At 40.8% G+C, this 24729-nt stretch overlaps 1 protein-coding gene across 2 annotated transcripts; it reads left to right on the forward strand.

Moving 5' to 3' along the window:
* Positions 1-2: 2 nt before the first annotated feature.
* CCDC80 (coiled-coil domain containing 80) lies at positions 3-24729 on the forward strand. Of its 2 annotated transcripts, none has more exons than XM_085237941.1 (8): positions 3-693; positions 1059-2971; positions 7753-7909; positions 12750-12886; positions 13509-13657; positions 17357-17460; positions 18906-18986; positions 23325-24729. In XM_085237941.1, exons 2-8 carry the CDS (start codon positions 1070-1072, stop codon positions 23669-23671), a joined length of 2877 nt encoding a protein of 958 aa, XP_085094067.1. In that variant the 5' UTR covers positions 3-693; positions 1059-1069; the 3' UTR covers positions 23672-24729. The 2 variants fall into 2 exon arrangements, with proteins under 2 accessions (XP_085094067.1, XP_003202797.1); XM_003202749.5 differs by having other exon boundaries at positions 4-693; positions 1062-2971.

Below are 24729 nucleotides of genomic sequence, written 5' to 3' on the forward strand. Positions count from 1 at the left end.
GTGTCAGAGTGGGGAGGAGGCGGGTTCTGCTGAGCTGTTAAATCCTGAGTGAAGTTTCCCCCATTTCCAGTGGCCACTGTTGTCTGAAGCTGGTTCTGAGCAGCGCTGGGGTTACCCTGACATTTCTGGGACCGTAAAGAGCCAAGAAGGGAAGGAGAAGAAAAGACTAAACTTACACAATTTGCTTTTGTCTAAGTGTGGAGAAAGGGGAAAGGGAAGCATCTGCTTTTTTTTCAACATCACATTCCTGTGTTTTTCTTCAGCCTGGAAAATATATTAATGCTCGTGCTTTCCTTTCTGGAAACAAAGGAACTAAGCTGGACTGAGGAAGCAAGGAGTGGGAAGGAGGCTTGAGGAAGTTTGAAAGAGAGAGACTAAGAGCAGCTGGGAGTTTCCTTTTCTTAAATGAAATCCCTGCCTGTGTGGGTAACCGGTACAGAAAAAAGACAGACCAGCAGGTAAATGGAGAAGCAGAGATCCCAAAGGAAATTTCCGCTCACCTCAACCTGCTTGTCAAGAACGTGAAGAAAAAAGAAAAGGTAAAAGATACACAAGTAGACAGACGGGCTCTGGGACCTGCTGGGCTGTGTAAGGATAAATCACCGAGCTGCAGCAAAGCTGCATGGCATTTGTCTCCTTTTAAAGGAAAAAGACGTGAAACCTCGTCTCTGGAAGAGGAACTTCCGTGAGACTGTAAGTCTCAAGTCTAATTCTCGGCTTTCTGCTCTATGTACCAGACCTATTCTCTCTGTGTGTTTGCATGTGTGGATGTGAAAGCGTGAGAGACCGAGAGAGTGAGAAGGATGTGGATCATGATGTCCTTTTGGATAGACAGAGTTGTGTTACAGATGGATGATGTCATTCTTTGATAAAATGATCCATTTTGTGCTTTTCCAAAAATAACTTTTAAACTCTACAAAATCACTGGGGCAATACTGAGGTGTAACCAGCACTCTTAAATCCCTAAAACTATCCAGCCTCTTTTTGTGGTTTTATTTAATCATTTGTGCAAATCATCATACTCTTAACACCTAACTTTTTCTCCTCCTTCCCACAAGCAGATTGCACAATGAACTGGAGGCCAGCTCTCAGCTTAGCCCTGCTGTGGACAGCATGGTTAGTTTGTGGCTCTGAGAAGACAGGGAGGTTAGCAGAGAGAGGGAGCCATGGAGTTAGGAAAGTGCTTCAGTCTCACAGGGCTGCAAGCAGCCTCCTGAGAAGGTCTGGAGCATCCCTAAAGAATCTGAGCCCGAATCCCCAACACCCCGTCATCAAGAGAGATTCTTCAGTACCTCCAAAGGCACCTGCCAACCTCCTGAAAGAGGAATCACGTTCCCAGCCCAGGAGCATAGGCACCAGAACAAGGCGGGTACAGAGACTCACAGCTGCAGCCAAATACTCCAAGTCTGAGATGATTAAGGATGAAGGGATATCTACTGCCTCACAGTCACGAGCAGTACGTTTCCCTTCAGGGTCAAGCTCCCCCAATGTCTTGGCCAGCTTTGCTGGGAAAAATCGGGTGTGGGTCATTTCTGCCCCCCATGCCTCAGAGGGCTACTACCGGCTCATGATGAGCCTGCTGAAAAATGACGTTTACTGTGAACTGGCTGAGAGACACATCCAGCAGATTGTGTTATTCCATGAAGAAGGGGAAGAAGGAGGAAAAGTCAGAAGGATAACCAATGAAGGAAAAATCCTGGAACAGCCACTGGATCCTGCTCTCATCCCTAAACTCATGAGCTTTCTGAAACTAGAAAAGGGGAAATTTGGCATGGTGCTGCTGAAGAAAACTCTACAGGTGGAGGAAAGGTACCCTTATCCCGTAAGGCTAGAGGCCATGTATGAGGTCATTGATCAGAACCCCATCAGAAAAATTGAGAAGATGAGACAGAAGGGTTTCATACAGACTTGCAAAGCAGCTGGGGTGGAGGGACAGGTGGTTGAAGATGACAATAATGGGGGTAGCACCCAATCTACCCCTGGTGGTGGACATGTCCAAGTATCAGCAGGAGGGAGGAAGGAGGAACCAAGGAGGAGCAACAACCAGCCAACAAGGACCAAAACAGTGAGAAAACCAATGACAACCACTGTGGCTACTCCTCTGCCTACAGTAAGGACCACTACCCTCCCTACCACCACTGCAGCCACCCGGGCTACCACCCGCACAGTGACAACAGCAAGCAGGCCTACAACAACAACTACACCCCTCCCCACCACACAGAGGACATGGACCACAAAGTCACTTACCACCACAGAGTACCATAGGCTGCCAGCAGCTCCTGAGGCCACCACACCGCGAGTCATGGCCTCTGAGGATTTCTATTCTCCTGTGTGGAAGGCAAATCGCAGGGACCGGCAGCGAGGCCACCCAGAGAAACACCTGGCAGCCACACGGAAACCAAGCAAAGGTGGCCGCTATGAGAGCTTCACAGAAGTCCCAACAGCCCCCTCAGTGCACTACACAAAGGCAAGCATGAGTAGGTTTAAAGATAATCGAACAGACAGGAAGGACTATAACCACAGGGACCTGAATGTCACGCCAGGGCAACACAAACCAACTAAGACTAAACCACCAAAAAAGAAGACACAAGAGAAGATACTGAGTAATGAATATGAAGATAAATATGACCCAAGTAAGCCTGCTAGTCCCCATTTAGAGGAAGAGATTGCAGTGGGAAGTATTCCCTCAAAGAAAGGAAAAGAATCAAAGAAGCATGAGCGAATGGATAAACCTGAGAAGAAAAAGAAAAAGGACAGAACTGACAAGCTGCAGAAGAGTGAGAAGCAGTCCAAGAAGGACAAAGCTGAGAAAAAGAGCAAGCAGGATAAAGACCGTAGCAAAAAAAACAAGAAGGGGAGCAGAACAGAGAATGAGGATTTCCCTAAGCCCAACAAGAAGCCTTTCTTACAGCCTCCCAGGAAATCGGCAGCCAACCTCCTAGATTATTTTGAAGGCAAAAGGCGACTCATTGTAAGTAACTTGTTCATCTGAATTCTATTTCATAAATGAACTAATGGCTCCATCCTAGCAGGAACATGGGGAACAGAAAGTTTATGGTACTTTTGTATTACTCTTTTTTGTTGATTTTGTTTAAGAGATCAGATCTCTAGATTTGGAGGATCATTTCCAACATGGAAGTTTTTGCAGCCTCATGTAGGAAATCTCACATATGGTACAAAAATCCATCGGACAGGAATTAGGTTAAAACCTCTTCCCACTCACTTCCATGAGCCATCATACAGCCATCAGAATATTTTGTTTTCAACAGGTATACAGGTATCAGGATACCTACAACTATATTCAATGTAATAAGTTCATGTGGATTTCAGTCATTGCTTTAGGGTACTTGCCAATGTCACTACATTTTGCTGCTAAGCATGTCCTGCCAGCTGGCAAACCTGATTTGTATTGGTGCTGGTGTCCTAAAACTGGAAGCAAGCCAGGTGTTTTTGGCAGTATTATGCATGTCTGACTAACGATATGCACAAAGGCATATGACAAGATTGCCCTGAGGTAGGACTGTTATATGTGCCATTATTTCTCGTGGGAATTTGGCATTCAGATCTCCTAGATATCTTCAGGGATCCCATACAAACTTTGTTCCTTTTTATTCTCCTGCTGTTTTTATCAAACAATAACTCTATGGTTAGTTTTCAAGTCTTAGAAACTCAGCACAATCTGGAGTTACTTCTCTCAGAGTTTAATAGTGTTGTATGTTTTTCCAATGACTTATCTAAAAAAACACTTCACCTGCAACAGGAAACAGTTTTAGCTGTAGTACAGATGTTTTTCCTGGCAGATGGCACATATCCTGAAAAGGCACACTTTGAAAAATAGTTCTTTAAAAATATTATTATGGGAGCTGGTTTCTTGCAATTATTCCACTGCAAGCTGGCCTCTTTGATAGTTACTGTTCAACAGTCAGTGTCACAACACAGTTTTCACTTTGATGCCCCATATTTCAATACAAATACCTAAGACGCCAAGTCAAGATTTCAACCACTGGAATTTAATTAATCATTCTGTTGATGATTCACAAATGTAAGTAGAATCCAACTTCTTATTCCCCTCCCTATTCTTCCAGCTTTAGGGCCTGTGCAGCGCTAGAAGAACATTCCCTAGCATGTTGTGAGTGGAGAAGAACAATCATATAATCATCAAATGGTTTGGGTTTAAGATCATCTAGTTCCAACTCCCTGCTATAGGCAGGGACTCTTCCCTCTAGACCAAAGTCCCATCCAGCCTGGCCTTGAATGCTTCCAGGGAAAGGGGCATTCACAGCCTCACTGGGCAACCTGTTCTAGTGTCTTACCACCCTCAGAGTACAGAATTTCTTCCTAATATCTAGTCTAAACCTACCTATTTCCAGTTTAAAGACATTTCCCCTCATCCTGTTGCATAAATACCCTTATAAAAACTCCGTCCCCAGCTTTCCTGTAGGCCCCCTTCAGGAACTTGAAGACCACTACCCTCAGAGCCTTCTCCAGGCTGAAGAGCCACAGCTCTCTCAGCCTGTCCTCTTAGGGGAGGTTCTCCATCTCTCTGATCATCTTCGTGGCCCTCATCTGGACCTGCTCTAACAGCTCCATGTCTTTCTTGTGTTGGGGACTCCAGACCTGGACACAGTACTCCAGGTGGGGTCTCACGAGAACAGAGTAGAGAGGCAGAATCACCCCTCTCGACCTGCTGGTCACATTTCTCTTGATTAACCCAGGATACGGTTGACTTCTGGGCTGCGAGCACACATTGCCAGCTCATATTGAATCTCTCATCAATTGACACTCCCAATTCTTTCTCCTCAGGGCTGCCCTTAAGCCATTCTCTACCCAACCTGTATTTGGGCTTGAGATTGCCCCAACCCAGATGCAGGACCTTGCACTTGGCCTTATATTTGATCTATTTGCAATATATTTGAATAATATTCAAATATTATTCAATAATATTATTTGCAGTATATTTGAAAAAATTGAACTTGAGTTAATTTTGCAAATAGTGCTTGTCAGTTACATGTTAACTACCGGTTAAGCAAACAAAGGGAGTTTGAGATCTTTGAAATTTGGTCATATATCTCAGTGTTGTGGCTTCCAAGAACACGTCCAGCATCAAGACAAATAAAAACAAATCTGTAAAATATCAAAATCTGAGCTTATAGATGTCAAACTGTTAGTTCATTACACCAGCACAGTCCTGGCAACTTACAGGCTGGTCTGAAATTTCAGCCAGCTGATACCAGGCCACCTGTCAGCTGCATTTTCAATAGAAAAGCTGCACAATCTCAGGCTGTCAGGCCAGAACTCACTGAAGAGAAATGATTGTGCCATGTTCCGCTGTATTTCTCCAATATCTAATACTACCTTCGGCCTGCTTGCCCTGAAGTTTCTTGAAGGACAAGTTTGAGGTAATCAATAGTAAAAGCAATGGCTGAAGCCTGTTCTCTCTTTTCCATTCCCGGCACGTAGATAACAAAGAGCTTTCCAAGCTTTATTAATCCATACACATGCATTTTTGCACTCCTTCCTATCAACTATTCAGTTCACTTAGGGTAAGTCTTCCTAGCTGGATAAACTCTACCATTCATGAGTCTTCAAACTCCTCTAAAGAATTAGCCCGCACTGTTAGAGAATTGGCTCTACCAGAGTAGAACACCACTATATTGCTAGGCTTACTATCTTTCAGTCACTTCAGTAGATTGTCTCCCAAAGGCATTGTCTCAGTCCTCTCCCAATACAAGAGATTTTAAGAGAGTCACAGGCTTTTAAGACTTACACATCATTAAGGATTTCAGTTTGCAGGTTTCAGCATGCTTTTCAAACATATAGAATTCTGAAGGCTAATCTGTGTTAAGTTCAACTAATGACAAACATAGGATCCATCTGTGAAAACTGAACAAGCATATGGGTATTGAGGTCTGCAGCCCCACCAGTTTACACTGATGGTTTTGTTTCATTCTTACTAATATTGAGAAGTCTTGGCTTACTGAGTTTGGGTTTTCTGTTTATTTCCCTATGGTGATGAAGTGCAAGCTGACAGTTTACATAACAATTCATTTATACACACATGCACATATATGAATACATATATGCACATACATACACATGCATGAAAATGCAGGTAGATGTGATGTATTTTCTGCTTGGCTTAGAACAGTCCTAGAACAAAGCTTTGATGTGAAGATTGCTTTGCCTTTTAAATGTTCTCTGTTTCTTTCTGCAAGATCTGATGAAGTACATCTAATTCAGACTTCACCATGTGCTCTTACTTACAGCCTCTAAAACTAAAAGTACAATGCAATCCAATGGTCTGGTTTTGGTCTCAGTCCTCAAATCCTCTTGATGATCTTTTCTTAACTTGAAGCATTTCCGTGCAATTTAAAAACAATTTGTTACATGTAAATCAAACACTTTTTGTGTTTGATTCTCATTCATCCTGGGCTGTAGTCATGCCAGGGAGTCTTTCTATAAACTAGTCAGATTTTACAAGCTGATAAATGCCCGCTACATTTCAGTACAATGATTAACATTAATAATGAGTATATCATAAACATTAGCCTTCAGGCTCTATGAACATGAGGTATATAGAAGATGATTGTACCTGCTACAGACTGAAGCATAAGCTTGCGATTGAGGGATTCTGGTGAGTATTTTAATATACTAAATCATAAAATTCAGATTCCAACTCCCTTTGTGTTTGGAGGAGTGGTTGCAGGTACTTCAGTGTGCTGCACTGACAGCACTTAAATGATTACGTTGCTAGACTGGGGACATTCCTCCCCAAACTTCTTCTGGAAACTGCTGCATAGAACTACTGCATGCTGACCAGACCATTGGTTTGCACTGTCCTCTTAGTTTCAGAAGCCACGAGTAAGAATATACACTGAAGTCTGAATTAGACCTATGTCATCAAATCTTGTAGAACAAAGCAGGGAAAATTTAAGAGACAAACACCCATTCTGGGATGTCTGAATCCTAGTCACTGATGAAGGAGCCAACTTATGTGCTTTAAACTCCTTTAATCTTTTAATTGTTAGCAGACTTTGAAATGAATAGAGTAACATAAACTGTGGATAATTTTATACTTTTGTTTTTATAACTGTTCTTCCTCCTGCTTTTCCTCCATAGCCACGTCTTCTAATCAAATAAAGGACCCATATGACAGCAAAGTGACTTAAAACAAATATATGATAAATCTGATTTTCAGGTGAGGTCACAGTGGCCTTATTGAGTTTTTAAGGTCTTCTTATACGACCATCAGTTATATAATTATTCAATATGCTCTAGTTGTAATTGCACTGTCATAGTCAAAACAGCCACAGAAGCTCTGCCTGGAGCATGAGATGAGGATGGAGTAGCTGCCAGGCTGCCATGTTCCCAGTGCTCCTGCTGTGACTGGGTGGGAGGAATCCTAAATATGTTGCACACCTGATGAGTGGGGGGAGATATGGTAGGGCAAAGGATAATAAGAAGGTAGAGGGCTTCCTGTAAATTCCAGTGTCATTTCTCCTACCAGTACTGTGGAAAGGCAATGGAAGAGCTGGTGCCAACATGCTTCCTATGGCTTTCCTGGGACTGGTTGGACAGGACTGGTCTTAAAGGTGTGCTACAACCACAAACAAAATAAAACTACAGAGGAGTCAATAGCTTTATAAAAAAGAAATCCAAGGTTGCAAACAGTGACTAGTTCTCCTTCAGTGAAATAGTAATCTGCTTCATTTCTTATATTAAACAAGCTCTTTTGTCTCTGCCACCAACCAGCTGATTACAACCCCCAAGGCGGACAACACCATGTATGTTCAGCAGCGAGACGAATATCTGGAGAGCTTCTGCAAGATGGCAACAAGGAAAATCTCAGTCATTACAATTTTTGGCACCATGAACAACAGCAGCATGAAAATTGACCACTTCCAGCTAGGTTACTTTTTTTATATAATTTCTTTCCATCTTGTGGGCACATTATAGACAGCAAAGGGAGAAATTTTCCCAGCTTGGGTCAAGACCTAAGCAAGACCATCTGTTGTGGGATAGTAGGACTTTCAAAACTATTCCTCCTCCCTCCATGCTGACTACTGCCATTTTGTATTTATGTAAAGGCCTCTAGTATTTTCCGTGCTTAGGCTTCCAGCGCTGCAACTTCAGCTTTGATTGTGGGAATTCATAAAGACAGTAAAATAGTGTAACAGAGGAAAGGCCTGAAAATTTGATGAGGGCATGGAAAATGGGGGAAATGAGGCTCAGTTTTACCAGTATCATGAATACTAACCTCACTATCAGAATGGTTGTCCTAATACAGCTCCACCATTGTTTCCTTTCTAAACTATGGGTGGCGAGATATTTGCTAGCATGTTTTAAACTCGATTTAAAGAAACTGTCTGATGTCAGGAAGGAGAGGAGGTGGGGTACAGAAGAAGCTGAAGAGAATGTTTGAGATGATAATTCAAAACTTGGTCTATGCTTATTCTGTTTTGAAGTTCAACATAATTACCTTTCTGCCCTGCCATGTAACATTTACTCATGCCTTTTCACTTCTCACGAGGCCATAGAAAAGGCTTAATTTTGCACAGGGATGCACTCATTGAACCCAGGACTGTGAGAGAAGTGTGCCAGGTAGACTCCTTGAAGTGAGTTCTTTTCCTTCCCAAGATCAGCCTTTCTAGGCTTAACAGATGATTTTGAGATGTTTAAAGTGAGTACTTTCTACCACAGGTGAGGTCCAAGAACATTTTCCTCTCTCTGCTATTAAAGAGATTAATTTAGGAAATTTCATCCATAGCTTCTAAGTATGGGCAACCTTATATATTTGTACTAGCATACCTGATATTAAAAGTTTTACCATTTTAATTCTGATAAATCAGACTGTGCAGGTCTTGTAAAGCACTTCATTCAGCTTTACCTAGTTCCACTTTCTTTACAGAGTTCCCACATCTGCAAGTGGCACTGGGCATCCAACTCTTAGGCAGTTTTTAAACAACAGGTGTCAGTGCTCAGGACCTGGGGAAACCCACCAAAGCCAGCAAGAACCTTTCCTTCAATTAGGTGGAATTTGGACAGAGACATCAAGTCCAGGTCCAGCAAAGCACCTAAGCTTTGGTGTCTCTTAAAGAATGTAAACAATCTGTTGCTGTCTGCATCTACAGCTTCACACCAGTTTAAGTGTTTTGCTGAACCAAGGCAAAGCAATAGTATATAAATTAGTTGTTTCGCTTATAACTGACCACATTGTTCTTCAGAAGTTCATATGGTTTGACTTTCCAGACCTTAGAAGCAATGCATGATGGAATGGAAAGCTCAGGACCACGTGATGCTTTCACCACGTGTCTCTTCCAGAGTATTTCAGATCTGGCATAAAACTAGTTGGAAAATGATGGAACTATGCCTGGCTTCCAGCCATGCCTCCACTACTGTCAGAGAGAGGGGAGCTAGCTGAGGGGCCAGCAGACTTGTCTCTGAACAGCAGGGACTCACATATCCAGACTGTCCATCCATGCACCTCTCTGGCAAATCTGGAGTGGTATAGAATTTTCCACATCAAACCAAGGTTACTCAAGGTCACTTTTTCTGTACCTACACCATCCGTCTGTCAGTGGACTGTTTAGGAATATATTTAGCTCCAGTCTCGCTAATAAACAGACATTCACTCTGACATAGACCATACTCTTTCAGCCTCTTCCAAACTTAACTTACACCCAAACTTCTTCCAAACCACAAATGTGTATAACAGCTTAATTTTCATAGGAGGAATTAACTAGTTGAAGAAAAGCAGGAGACTTAGAAGGGTATAAGCTAACCTTACATGAGAAGCTCACCTTACATTTTTGCCCAGAATACCTAATCTCCTGAGCTTTTTTCAAAAGTTTAAATAATACAAACACTTTTCTATTTTCCCTCCCCTTCTCCTTTACCCTTCTTGCTTGCATAGCCTTTTAATGGCATAGTCTCTGTCAGCATCAGAGGCAGCAAAAACTCCTAACAAACGTTTTGTTTACAGTATTTTGCCATAGTGAGAAGCCTTAGCAGCCAGCACGATGGGATCTACTTATATTGCTATATCCTCGGACTTGCTGTGCTAGTGAATTATAAATGACAAAAACAGAAAGGTCCACAGAAAATACTTCTTCATCTGGAATTTCAAACATATTTAGAAGTAGTTAATGAAAGAGCTCATTAACACTGTTTGGCCTAGATTGATTTATGATGAAACCAAAGACTGTTTCCCATTGGAATGACAGAAAATCAGAATCCTTTTCACCTCAAGTTAGCCATTTGGTCTCTTTCCCCCACATCCTGGGAACAGGGCTTCGGTGAACTAAACTGCAGTTCCAAGCTGTAACACAACCATCTTAGAACCAAAGTCAGCATGTAACCTACGAGGCTACACTTTCACAGCAAAGTACTGACGTTCTTTGCTCAACTGAATTATTTGTAAAGAGTAACTCATCTTTCCAGCCTATTTGGCTGCTAAAGATGTACTGAGAAAAGATTTACATTTTTTCAGTGACCTATTCAGAAACATCAAAGAGAATTTTGCTGGTGGTAGCAGACAGTCTCAACTGTGTTCAGGCTGACCCGATATGCTTTATGACAGTGGAGGCTGGGGACAAGTGGTGAACTGGAAAAAAGCTATCAGATTAACTTACATTTTCCTTTCCAAAAACCACTTCTAAGCTTGCATAAGTTTGCAAGGCAAGTCAGTCCTTCTGGCTTTTTTCCCCAAAAAGCGTTTTTCTGTATAACTTTTGTCATTTGTTTTACTTTACATTGTAAAAATTGCAGGCATAAGTATGAATTTTGGTTTATGTTTTAAGAGTCATGCTTGACATTAATAAGGTGTAAGTCTTGTTTATGAAGCATTAAAGCATGACTGACCCATCTAACGGAGAATTTATAACATTGCCTATAGTTCTTCACAAAACTTTAAAGCACATATAACCACATACAACCATTAAAAATGTTGTCTGTAGAATGATTAATATAACCAAATTATAGCACTTGATTGTGTTTGTTTGTTTTTTTTTCCCCAAGGTATGAAGTTTAGGTCAGGTTCTGATCCAAACATTTTCCCAGATATTTAATTTAGAAGTTTCATTGAGTCTATTAAAAAGATTGGATCTATTGCAAAATTTGAAATCAGATTAAATTGCTCCCGGAGGTTATGGACATTTAGAAAAAAAAATATATATATATATGTATTGTTTAAATAGTCAACTATTTTCAAAATGTACATTTGTTCTTGAATAAGTATTTTCTGTTGCTGCATGTTGAAATCAGTTCATCTCGTGTCTGTTTGCTGGTGAATAACAATGAAGCAGGAAACAGTAAAGCTGAACCTCTGCATTGCAGCTCTTTACTGGCTGTGGCATCTCTGACTTTAGGCAGATCACTTAAGCCACGACTGAGATCGCTAAGTGATGATATGAGTATTTATGATCCAGTGCTGTCTTAGGGCATAAACAAGTAGTATTTGAAGACAGCTCTTTGGCCCCCAGGTGCTTTATTTCACTGTGTGACTTCCCTGGTTTTTACTTCCCAAGCCCATAGCTGCATCTGGAGGCCTGTTCCAGCATTGTCATAGTTGTATAGTGCTGTTCTGGATGCTGAGGATGAGCTGATGATATGGAGGCTTTCAGGACTTGGCCCTAATGCTCTCTGGCTTAAGGAAATTAAGGATTCTCAGTACCTCCATGGGTTTGTCCTGTACATGTTTCAAATCTCTGTCACAAGTCACATGGACCTAACTTTGTAAATATGTACCTAGAATTTCTTTTGGTACATGTCATCAAATGATGATAAATCATTTGAAAATGGTGGAAAGGGTGAAACTTTTAGGTTGAAACTTGAAGCATCAGACTGATCATTTTTCATGTTAAATATAAGAAAAGAGACATAAAGCTCTGAGGCAGGCATAAAGTTCTGACTTAGTTAAAAATCTTTTTGGGTGTTTGGTTCTTTTCCATTTGAATAATTTAGACATTTAATAATTCTGTAAGTTTCAAAATGAAATCACTGTCTGCTTTTTTTGTTTTTTTCCTCCTCTCTCTTTTCTGAAAGCTTTCTTAGGGTAGAGCCAGTGAGTATGCATAAAATCATTCTCAGAACACCTTTTTTTCCCCATCAATGTGCTAGAATAGGAAATTAACATCAGCGTAGAAGAGTGCCACAGCATGGTATTTGTGCAGACCCAAAGAGCTAAAACTGCAGTATTCAAGATATGTTTAATGGTTTCTAGTTTTTTATAGTCACTAAATTTCCCATGTAATTTTTTAAGACTGAAAGATACTGCAGAGTCCTGGACAGCCTCAAGTTGTTCTAACTACATTTCACTGACTCAAATTCTCAATGCTTTCCAGCCTCTGCAGGAAACTGTCAAACAGTTTCTATTTTCTATTGCAGAAGCAGCTGCATTTCGGGAGCTGTTGAAATGATTAACACATATGTGAATGTATAAATATGTCTGAAAAAATCTCAAACCCCTTTCCAGAAAAGAGTAGACAACCAAAATTTTTCAAAAGCAAGTAAAAATGCTTAATGTTGAAATACATGAGACCTAGGGTAAACTCATTTTCCAAAAATACTGAGACAGAAAACTGGACAGTTAAAAGCCACAGTGGCATAGTGCTGTTTTTGAAGATCTTGCCAGTGCAGTGGGAAGAGGGCCTATGGAAGATGAACTTCCCCTTTTCTTGCAAGGTATAACTGAAGACAGCTTGCTGTGCAATTCCATGACCATTTTTATTTCTCCTCTGTTTCGTATTAAGATAATGAAAAGCCCATGAAAGTGATAGAGGATGAAGATCTTGTGGATCAGCAGCTCATCAGTGAGTTGAGGAAAGAGTATGGGATGACCTACAATGATTTCTTCATGGTGCTGACAGACACTGACATGAAGGTCAAGGTGAGGATTTTGACTCTTGGAAAGAAAAGGCATTGAAAAATATGAAAAAAATAAATAGATGAAATGATTATATAGGCTAGCATGTCAGGCACATAAGAAACTGTCATTGCTAGATGACAAGAAAAAGGACAGTAAGAGAATATGTCAGGAATTAGATAATTATCTTCCCAATCTGCAGATGGGAGGATCTCAGGGATTGTGGCTTTCTGTGGAGATGGTGAGCTAACGCTGTTGGGACAGGACAGCCTCTGGTAGAGATGTTTATACAGTACCTGGTATTCTAAAGCACAGTGTGACAACTCACTAAGATGTCAACGTATTTTATATGACAATGTCCTACAAAAGTATATATTGACAATATGTTGGCCACAGGCAATTGCCTGGTCTTAACACAAATAAGACATCATTTCCAAGGAGCAGTCTGACTGCAAAAATAGGAATATTACCATAGTTCATCATCTGTTTTAGGCCTTGTTACATGTGTGCACAGGAGGATATTTGAATCTCTGTATACACTATACACTAGGATATTTGAATCTCTGTATAGACTACAGTGCTGAGATGCATGCAGAAAGAATGCTAATATATGGACCATTTTTCAACTGTTCTTTTTGCTTGACAGCAATACTATGAAGTACCCATAGCAATGAAGTCTGTGTTTGATTTGATCGATACCTTCCAGTCACGAATTAAAGACATGGAAAGACAGAAAAAAGAGGGCATTGTCTGCAAAGAAGATAAAAAGCAATCCCTTGAGAGCTTCTTATCCAGGTACCTTCTACTCTTAACTGCTGCTTGTCGTAATAATTACTCTCTTACTAGAAAAATAACTATCCAACTACTTCTACAATTTTTAAGAGAGATTTCTCAGTGCTATCAGTGTTAAGCAAAACAGAGACGTAGCCACAGCTGCATGCAGTCTTGCACAGAGAGCTAGAAGTCAGTGTGCATGTTGTTGCACATTTTTTGGACACTAACTTTCTGTATATCAGCCTTCTCCAACTCCCTCTCCCACCCCCCCATGATACGGAGATAATAACACTGATTTGCATTAGAAGAGCAAATAAGGATTAATTCACAGATGTTAGTTCAGTGTTTTGAATGTATAAAGTACAACGTTGATGTTTCAACCACCATCACAATCTCATTAATCCCATTCTAATCCTTTTCATGTAGTTAGATTCACTAATTCATTCGCTGTAACTTCCTTCTTGTACTGCTTGAGATAACAGTTGGCCTTTGCCAGTATTAGTCATATTAGTCACGTGTTAAAGATCTTGCAGATGTTTCTTGTAAAATGCCTGAGAGACCTTCTGTAGAAAGGCAGTTTTGCTTGTGCAGTCTCTATATGCTATGTTACTGCTCTCCACCTGCGAGACCTAAATACCTTGAAATAAACATTTGGATTGTTGGAAAATTCAGACCCAAAGAACAGCAGTACAGAAAAATTTACACCAAATTAGGGCTATCTCATCACTCTAGGCTTTAAGTGATACTACTGCATTCTCCGCACCTACTATCAGAATCCCTCCAGGTACATCTTTAATGCCAGATGCCTATGCAAAAAACTGGGACAGCATAATGTGTTATGACATGAGGGGGAATGGAGCAACAGGCAAATTGGTAGGTTGTTTGTTCATGAACATTTTAAAATCTTATGGCCATTCTACAGAAAGAGAACCTTTAACAAGACGTACCCCACCCTCCTCACCACCTCCTGTTTAGGTCTCAGTGATTCATCCTCAAGACCACCAAAAAGAACCACAGTTTGGAAGCAGCTGTCCAACACAAGAAAGAGCTTGTATGCTGAGAAGTGGCAGTTCCTAAATACTTCTTTGTTTGTGAACAGCCCTAGTAATAAATACACATTAGAGAAACAGGCAGGAAAAATACAGAGTGTATTTTAGGTACAGGTGTACCTAAAAGCAGAACTACTGCTGCACAGAATGTGTCTGTTGTCTGTGGAATAGACATCAGGTTTAAGTATTGGGTGGACTTCATTAGCCACGATAACTGGTCAGATTCCCAGCAAGATTACTTCCAGCTTCATCCAAGATTAACTTTCCAGCTGAACAAGAGTCCTAGCATTGCACATATCGGAGGTCAATTATACATAGGTCTCTGAAAGTAATGCCTCCTGTTTATTTCCATGGGAACTATAACAGATACGTAGAGCACAACAGCACTATTTGATAGAGCAAGTCAGCAGCTACAAAACACCACCATATAGACACCACCATCAGCTGTGCAATTTCACCAGTGATGAAAAAGAGCATGCATGCAGTACTCATACAAATCTGCACAGGTGGAGGTGACCCACTGTTGCTGTTGTCACTGCTGAAAAGTCCCTCGCCCCCGTCCTCCCCCCACCTCACTGTGTACACATCCACTCTCTGATCTCCACATTCAGCAAGCATTGATGAATGACAGTGGGTGCCATTTTTTCTGCATGGAGGAATTCAGCGACACACCTCTTCTTCCCCCACACTGCCATGTCAGATGCCAATTTGTCAGACTGCCCCTCTGCTGCCATCTGTCACACAGCAACAAAATTTAACAGAATACTCGTAGGAGCTTCAACCTCTACTTCCATACAACCAACATAATAAAACGGGAGACTTTACTTTTAGAGCAGCCCTTGTAAAATTGCAAATGTTGTTCTTTATAGCTCTGCTTAGTGTGAAAGAAGACCAAGAGCCAGGACTTCTTTGAGTAATTCTTAAAAGCCACATATATTGGCAAGAGATCCTTGAATTTCCTTGGGTGAGCCCCCTGTAACACTGAAACACTGGCTGTGCTGCTTTCTGGGCTCACAAATCAGAATGAGAAGTAAAACAAGTTAGGTGAGGAAGACAGCGTACACAAAGGGAAGGGTCTGGCAGATTATTCAGGACAAGAATATCAATCTGTGTTTCCCATGTCAGGAAAATAGGCATAAATTTGTATATTAGTGTTTGTAAACCAACAGCTGTAAAGAACTAAATAAATTAAGGTATTGGTTAGATGTGACATCAAACAAGCACAGCAAGTATAGGACTTGCCTGGGGTAGAAGAATTCACAACTCAAGTGACTGTTAATATTCTTCATCTCTATGCATCCAAAGCAGATACTCAAAAATTAGTAAGTAATTATTAGAGTATCTTAAAGCAACTCAAAGGTAAGGTACTATACTCATTTATCCCCTAGACAAAATATGATCCAATGTTTCCATTCTCTGTCCTTGTTTATAGGCAGCCAAGTGTTTTTGTTATACAAAGTATCACAAAAAAATGTCTACTATTTTCAGAAAAACAAGAAATTTCTCCTCTTTTCTTTACATCATGTATATGATTAATACATCTTCTTGTTCCTATTTGCATACCTACATTCACATCTCATGTCTCCTAGCTGTTCCTCCTGGGCAAGATTAAAACTGAGGAACTTATTAAAAAAAAAAAAAAATATTAAAAAAAAAAGCATCAGTCAGTCAACAAGACAAAGAATTAGGCAGGAGCATCCCCTGCATTCTCAGCAACTTCTGTGACTGAGCAAATCCCACAGTATTTTCTGCTTTCTCAAGTGGAATAGTGTTTGATCCATTGCATTAGCTTTTATTTTGAGATCTTCATGTGGTGCTGTAGAAAGGCAGACTATTATTGTAACAGAGTAACATCTGCATCCATTTAAAATATCATTTCCTGCTATAAAAATATCCCTGCAGCTCTGCAAATTCCTATAAATCTGATTTATTTAGGTTTAGTGTAGAAGTACCTTTATTCAAAAAAGGGGTTGTTTGCAGAGTATTAAATAACTCTGTAGTTAGAAGTTTTAAGAGTTTCAAGTGTCCCTATAGCATTCCCTTTCTCTGAGAGGACAATGAAAAGTGATTCTCAGTGCACAAGTTTGATTAGATGAGACACCCCCTGTTAAAGAGAATTCCAAAATATATTCTTCTGCCCTATGGATGGCTTACGTAGCCACAGTCTCATACAGACATCTACGTAAACAAGACTAGATTTAAGAGAATGTTAAAAGTATTTTGAGTGAGCGTGTGTGGTAAAGAAGAAAAAGAGATCAGTGATTATTTACATAGAAGCATGAGTTATGTCTGAAATGAAGATACACCCTAATTCTCAGACAGCCGTTGGACTGCAAAATAACAGAGCAGTTCCAGCAGCAGCAAATGACATAGAAGCTAAAATGTCTAATGAGAAATTCTACAGGAATCTCTCTTGCACTTGAATATGCAGGCTAAACTGCAGTAAAACTGCAAGAGTTTTTTTTTGTTTGTTTTGTTTTGTTTTTGGAGCTGTACAATTCCAATAGTCTTTATCCTCTCTCCATGATGAATGGAACTGGGAAGAACTCCCAACAGCTGTTTCTTAGAAGTTGTGAAAGATATATGTATCTCAGCCTAAAGAACAAAAATCCTCAAAGTACTCCAGTCGTATGTCATGATGGTTCCCTGTTGCACTCCTTTTTGTTTCCAGGTTCCGATGGAGAAGGCGGCTAGTGGTGATCTCTGCTCCCAGTGATGAGGACTGGGCTTATTCCCAGCAGCTTGCTGCTCTCAGTGGACAAGCCTGTAATTTTGGTGAGTCAAAGGAAATTACATTCTTGCTCCCCAAAAACCACATCCTTCCTGGTGATGCGATGGATTCTTTTGCTCAAGTCTGAAACTAGACAATCTGAGGAGACTCACAACTGAAGCTTGTAGCTACTCCAAATACAAATGGAAAATACCATGGCAAGCAGGTAGTACAGCACAGTCAGCTAACAACACTAAATCAAGTGTTCCCTAGAATCCTTTGCTTTAGGCAAGAAAGGTTAGTGCTCTGAAGCTTCCCTTCCAGCTTATACTTCAGAAGATCTACCTTACTGCATGAATTAATGATGCAATGCCTTGGAAAAGTCAGATTCTTATACCCAGCTTGGAGCTAAGTCAAATACCAGGGAGATGCACGAGTATCAGTTGCTTTTTATTTTTCCTTTTCCTTCCTACTCCATTTCCTAAACCTGTTAAAAAAATGTTAATGGAAGCTACTTCAATCCAGTAACAACCTTCTCAGCTCCCTAACTAGGCACTCAAGATATTCACTAGAGAGATGGACTGTTCTACAAGGCAGTTGAGAGCAAGACTCAAAACGACCTTTCTCTCTATTACAAAAGCCTAGAGACTTGCTCCTTAACTTAGGTTCCTAGCAATAACAGCGTGATGCAAGGCCTAGACTTTACTCCTATAACAGAATGAAATAGGTCCCATTCAAAAGCCATTATTTTAGTACATTTCAACATTGTTACTGCTACACTGTCTTGTTCACTCATAATCACCTGGCTTTCATTTAGAGCTTTAGCAACATAATATTTGGTAACTCCCAAAGAAAATTGTGGCACAAACCATTGTAAACTCCTTTCAGAAGAACAGAATATGGCCATTCCTTCTGCCTCTTGCTAAGAATAGACTGCAGGAGCTCCTAAAGGGTTTGTCTTCAATGGTTTTTCTCAACCAAGTGATGTTTCCAGGCATCTTACCTCTACATTGTAAGAATTACATCAGAGATTTTGTAGATCACATAGACTCACACTTCATGAAAAGGTTCTGCAGTCCCCTAGGACTTTCTTCAATGCTGAGGCAACAGTCCAAGCTTCTGCTCAGAGCAAGTGAAAGAACTGAATGCCTGTCCTGAGCCATACAGTACAGTGATTGGCAGTTTAACTGTTTGTTATATCACCTCTAATTATGTTTCTGCTAATATGACAAGAACTTTACGCATGAACAAAACAGTGCAGAGATTCTTAATTTTGGAGGTGGCCTCTGTAAGTTACTGATATGTCAGTATGCTAGCTTATCCCCATGTTTGGGACCAGGTGATGTGACTGGCAGAGACTCCTGGGAAACTGGCAGTTCAGCTTCACAGAAGGCTGCTGAGACTGGCTGCTAATTTAGCTAGCATAGATCTGGCTGAATTAACTGAAATCTGTCCAAGAACGTGCATACAGAACTGGTCTCACTCAAAATCTCCTTCATTTCTTCCAAAGGTCTGCGCCATATAACTATCCTCAAGTTGCTAGGAGTTGGAGAAGATATTGGTGGTGTCTTAGAGTTGTATCCAATTAATGGTAAGTGACTGTTTCCAGTTTCTTCACTACTACTCATAAAGAGCATTATGCAGTAACGTGTTTTTTTTGCTGTAATTTCTTTAGAGGGATGGATATGATTGAATTATGTTTTTCTTTCCATTGCTTAAGAAAAAAGGTGGCAGAAAAGCAAACTTTCTTGATATACCTATGGTAAATACCATATAGCTTCTGTAGGACAGAAAAGCCCAAAGATGATCTGGAAGGCACCTCACATCTTCATCTTCCACCAATATATACAGTTCTAGGTACAGTCTACACATGTTGCTGTCATTGACAGAAGATCTACATGCTTAAGAATTTGTAAGACTAATATCCAGCAGATTCTCTTATATGGATCCATTATCCATTGTCTGTTCCACTTGCATCCCAGCAAGCTAATTCATTCGTAGGAGCACTAGCTGTCAAGGAACATTTCAAAGGCTAATTATTCTTCTATTACCTGATCCAAACAACTACATCTATCAGCAAAGAGATGGAAACAGGAAAGAGCTTATTTACTCCCTTGTCATTCTTACAGCACTGTACTAGAAAACATCCCTGTCCTTCTAGCTTCATAAAGACATAATTCCAGGCCTAAGAAAGAATAACAGAGAAAACAGATTGTGTGCTTCCTTTTTCAACACCTTTGCAGTCTCCAATTACCTTTCACTGAAGAGCTTCATGACCTTGGTTACAGAATCATAGAATCACCAAGGTTAGAAAAGACCTCTAAGATCATCCATTCCAACCATCCACCGCTATTTCCTACTAAACCATCTTCCTTAGTACCTCATCTAAACGTTTCTTGATCACCTCCAGGGATGATGACTGCACCATGCCCATGGGCAGCCCATTCCAGCACTTGAACACTGTTTCGGAGAAGAACTTTTTCGTAACATCCAACCTGAATCTCCCCTGGCGCAACTTGAGGCCATTCCCTCTAGTCCTGTCGCTAATTATGTGGGAAAAGAGGCCAACCTCCACCTTGCCATAACCTCCTTTCAAAGTAATTGTAGAAGGTGATAAGGTCAAGCCCTGAGCCCCCTCTTCTACAGACAAAACAGTATCAGTTCCCTCAGTCACTCCCCATAAGACTCCTCACCAGCTCTGCTGACCTTCTCTGGACACGCTCCAGGGCATCAATGTCTTTCCTGTAGTGAGAGGACCAAAACTGAACACAGTACTTGAGGTGTGGCCTCACCAGAGCTGAATACAGGGGACAATAACCTCCCTGCTCCTGCTGGCTGCATTATTTCTGATACAAGCCAGAATGCCATTGGCTTTTCTGGCCACCTGGGCACACTGCTGGTTCATGTTAACCAGCCTAGCATCAACCAACCTCCCTAGGTCCATTTCTTTCACACAGTCTTCCAGTCTTTCTGCTTTCTGTAGTATTGCCTGGGGTTGTTGTGGCCAGCGTACAGGATCTGGCAGTTGGACTTGTTGAACTTCTTCTCATTGGCCTCAGCCCAGCTTTCCAGCATGTCCAGATTGCTCTGTAGGGCTTTCCTACCCCCAGGCAGATTGACACTTCCTGCCAGCTTGGTGTTATCTGCAAACTTACTAGGGTGTACTCATGCCCTCATTCACATCATCAATAAAGATATTAAACAACACAGACCCAATACTAACTGCAAGGGAACACCACTCATGACCAGTCACCAGCTGGATTTAACTCCATTCACCACCACTTTCTGGGCCTGTCCTCCAGCCAGTTCTTTACCCAGTAAAGAGTATATCTGTACAAACCATGGGCTGCCAGTTTCTCAGAATAACGTGGGAGACAGCATCGAAGATTTTGCTGAAGTCCAGGTAGGTGGCATCGAAATCATCAAAGGCTTTGTTGAAGTCTAATAGCAGGGCACCACCTCTAGTAGACTCTCTTACAAGCTGCATCAGGAAGTTACCTTCCATTCACTCTAGAAACTTCCCAGACTGTTTCTTCTGTGCTGCATTCTATTTCCAAGATACATCAGGAAAGTTGAAGTCCCCCATGAGAACAAGGGCTGATGATCATGCAACTTCTGCCTGCTGCTTGTAGAATACCTCATCTGTCTCTTCGCCCTGATTAGGTGGCTTGTAACAGAATCCCAGCAGAATGTCTGCCTTGTTGGCCCTCCGTCTGATCCTTACCCCTAGAGATTCAATCTTACCATTCTCAGCCCAAAACTCAATAACATCAAAACACTCTCTAACATAGAGAGCCATGCAACCACCTCTCTTTCCTCAACTGTCCCTTCCAAAGAGCTTATAGCCATCTATTGCAGCAGCACTCCAGTCATGGGAGCAATCCCACCATGTTTCCATAATGGCAATTAAGTCATAGTTTGTCTGCCCCACAATGCCTTCCAGCTCCTCCTGTTTATTGCCCATGCTGCATGCATTGGTGTAGATGCACTTCAGCTGGGCGTCTTGCCTCACCCCCAATTCCATCATCATTCCCCTGGGCTTAAATCTAGCAAGCTTGGTTTTTAGCCCTCCCCCTTCACATCTAGTTTAAAGCCCTCTCAACAGGCCCTACCAGCTCCTTGGCTAGGATCCATATCCTGCTTTAAGATAAGTGAGATCCATCAGCAGACATCAGGCCAGGAACAGAGTAAACTGCCCCATGGTCAAAAAAACCCAAAATTCTTGTGATTGCACCAGCCTCAGCATGTATTTATGAGATAGGTTTTCTTGCTTCTCTCAGAATACATCCCTGCCACTGATAGAGGAACATACAACCTGTACACCTGCTCTGCTCACTTACTGCCCCAGTCCCCTGAAGTTCTTTTTGATAATCCTCAGGCTTCTCTCAGCAACTTCATTGCTGCTGGCCTGAACTATCAATAAAGGATAACAATCAAAGGGGCAAATCAGATATTGTTATATATGCTATGTAGTTCTCAACAGATACCTTTAATGTGCTTGTCAAATCACCCTTTGATTTCATATTAATTTTTAGCATCCATACTTTCCTCTGAGAAACTCCATAAATCTGCAAACTAACTCTTATTTGTCCTAAACATGATTCCTATAGGGCTATTTGATATCCCTTACCTTTTCTGTGGGTAAATAGTTAATCCCTATCCATCCCTGCAGTAACATTCTCAATCCTGTAGATCTCCCCCAACCCACTGACAAAGCTATGATCATCCTTATTGCCTTGGATTTTTTTCCAGTTTCAAGGTGAGAGAATCAGACACGTATGTAGTGTTCAAGAGGGACACAACAGGTTTACGTAGTAGCATAATGATATTTTGTTTTCCTTCTGTATCATTTTCTCCATAGCTTCTAACATCTGTTTTGGCTTTTTGACCACTAGTGAGCAGAGAACAAGCCTTTCAAATAACTCCCTTTCATAAACCTAAGCTCTAGCCTAGAACTGCACCAGTCCCAGCATAGACAACTGTGAACTTTACTGGTTACAGAATCACAGAATTGCAGGGGTTGGAAGGGACCTCAGGAGATGATCAAGTCCAACCTCCCTGCCAAAACAGGTACCCTACAATAGGTCACACAAGTTACCTCTCTGCACTCTAGGAACTGATCATAAATTATTCCTACCTTGTTTCTGCCTTCCAACCATATTACCAAAGTTTTGAAGCCTTGTAGTAATCTTCATCACCTGTATCAGCCTGACCACCCTCAGCTACCTACTTACAGATCTCCTTAGGAGAATCTCACGAAGATGGTAAGCAGGATGCCACTTCATGGAAGTCCTGTTACTACATCAACTCTGCATATAGGTGTCCACTCACCCTAGTTGTCTTATATTTTCTGCCCACTTAGTTAGTACAGGCTTCATATTTATAAGCCAAATTCAGCAGATCAGCATGAGAGCCTATTTTTTAAAGTCGTCATTACATCTGCCACTTCTCATATTTCATACAGCATTCCAGCTCAAATGTGAGGCTTTATACTGCCATTAATGACCCAGCACATTCATCCTGCAATGCTTCACACTATCACATTTCTAGTCTAGTGATTTCTTTCACTGTGACTACTTTTATTTGTGCCTTCTGCAGACATTAACCGTTACTCAAGCTGCAAAAGAAACAAAGACACGCATGCATGTCAGGTGAGGAAAAGGTGTGCCACACCACAGTAGCTTCAGCCTAGAGGATAAAGACAAATTTACTAACCCTAACAAAACCATTAAAAAAATGTATCTTTCGTTCACAGTACAGCAGCCTTTCATTTCAGAACCAGGAAATACTACACTGCAAATGTCAAGAATATTACATTATCAAACACTAGGCTGTATCTTTTCTCACACTGCAAACTCACTGAGTTACTAATACTCATCACTGTTGCTTAAACAAAATGCCAATGCTGTTTCATGTGATCACTTTCTAGGAAGCGCTACTGTAGACCGAGAAGATATCCCAGCTAACTTGGTGAAAGACATTCGAAATTATTTCCAAATTAGCCCAGAGTATTTCTCCATGCTTCTAGTTGGGAAAGATGGAAACGTCAAATCCTGGTATCCTTCTCCAATGTGGTCTATGGCAATCGTGTATGATCTGATTGATTCCATGCAGCTTCGGCGACAGGAAATGACAATTCAGCAATCGCTTGGCATGCAGTGCCCAGAAGATGAGTATGGTGGGTATGGTTACCATAGCTATCACCAGGGATACCAGGAAGGTTACCAAGATGACTACCGTCACCATGGAAGTTACCATCATGGATATCCATACTGAAAAGAGCAAGTTAGTCTCTGACTGCCGTGTGCCTGTCTTCTAATAGCTATCCAAGCAATATGTGGCCTGTTGCAGAGTTTTTCCAGGCCATCTAGATATCCACGCCTCCTTCTTGCACTGTTCAATCAAGGGACTTTGGTTATTTGCCTTCTCAAAAACGCAGAAGCCTTTTTACAGTGAAACAATTCAAAACCATAGTATTGAAGCTTTAAATAATAAAGACTCCTTTATATTTTTAATCCTAAAAACAAAGGGCTTCAGCAGTTGCTGGTTGTTTGTACTAAAACTAAACAAAATGTCCCCACAGCCTCAGTCCATGGACACCACTGTAGGGCAGGATATGAACGGTCTGACAAATATTGCAATGCTCTTTTTAGTATTTTTTCTAAGAAGAAAAAGAAAAAAAATATATTTATTGGAAAGTGAGAATTTTGCATTGTGTTGATGAAGATAAGCAAAGAACTTCAAAACTTTCCCCCAAAAAAGGAAACATTATGAAAGATGCATTTGACAAGTTCTTCAATAATAATTAAAAAAATCCTGTTGAAGTAATTTGTCTAAAAAACACAGCATCCTTTCTACAGTGCATCAGCATTGTAATTTGCTGACTTTGCCAATGAAAGTAAGAATTTTTGGTTCTGACTACTTATTCCAATGCTGAACAGTGTAAAATTCTCTTAACAGCAAAGCTGGCTGCACGGCCATCTATTCTTTTAATTGGGGTCCCTGTTCTTTTAGGTCTTACGCACCTGGCAGTTAATTCTAAGTTAATGAGAGCTAAGTGAAAACACCAGCCATATAGTCTTGTCTGAAATAAACTGAAAAGCATTATTTCTAATCAGAAAAAAAAAAAAAAGGAAAACATTGTCATTCACATATTTTAATTAAGTTGTACAAGCTCTCTATTGTAATGTTATGTAAACTATTGCTCTAAACTTCAGATTTCCTTCTACCTCTTCTCATATCCTCCCCCTTGAAAAAAAAATCTGGATGAAATGTTTATAGAATTGTTTGGGTATAATTTGATTTGCTACTAAACCAGCTATATTTCTGCCACA

Source organism: Meleagris gallopavo, chromosome 1 (assembly GCF_905368555.1).
Source record: "Meleagris gallopavo chromosome 1, MGAL_WU_HG_1.1, whole genome shotgun sequence".
Taxonomy (NCBI): Eukaryota; Metazoa; Chordata; class Aves; order Galliformes; family Phasianidae; genus Meleagris; species Meleagris gallopavo.

Excerpts from the sequence above, each read along its gene's own strand:
- CCDC80 (XM_085237941.1), top strand. The coding sequence starts at position 1,070 with ATGAACTGGAGGCCAGCTCTCAGCTTAGCCCTGCTGTGGACAGCATGG. Across the intron at positions 12,887-13,508 it reads ACACTGACATGAAGGTCAAG|CAATACTATGAAGTACCCAT; the intron begins GTGAGGATTTTG and ends TTTGCTTGACAG. Across the intron at positions 18,987-23,324 it reads AGAGTTGTATCCAATTAATG|GAAGCGCTACTGTAGACCGA; the intron begins GTAAGTGACTGT and ends ATCACTTTCTAG.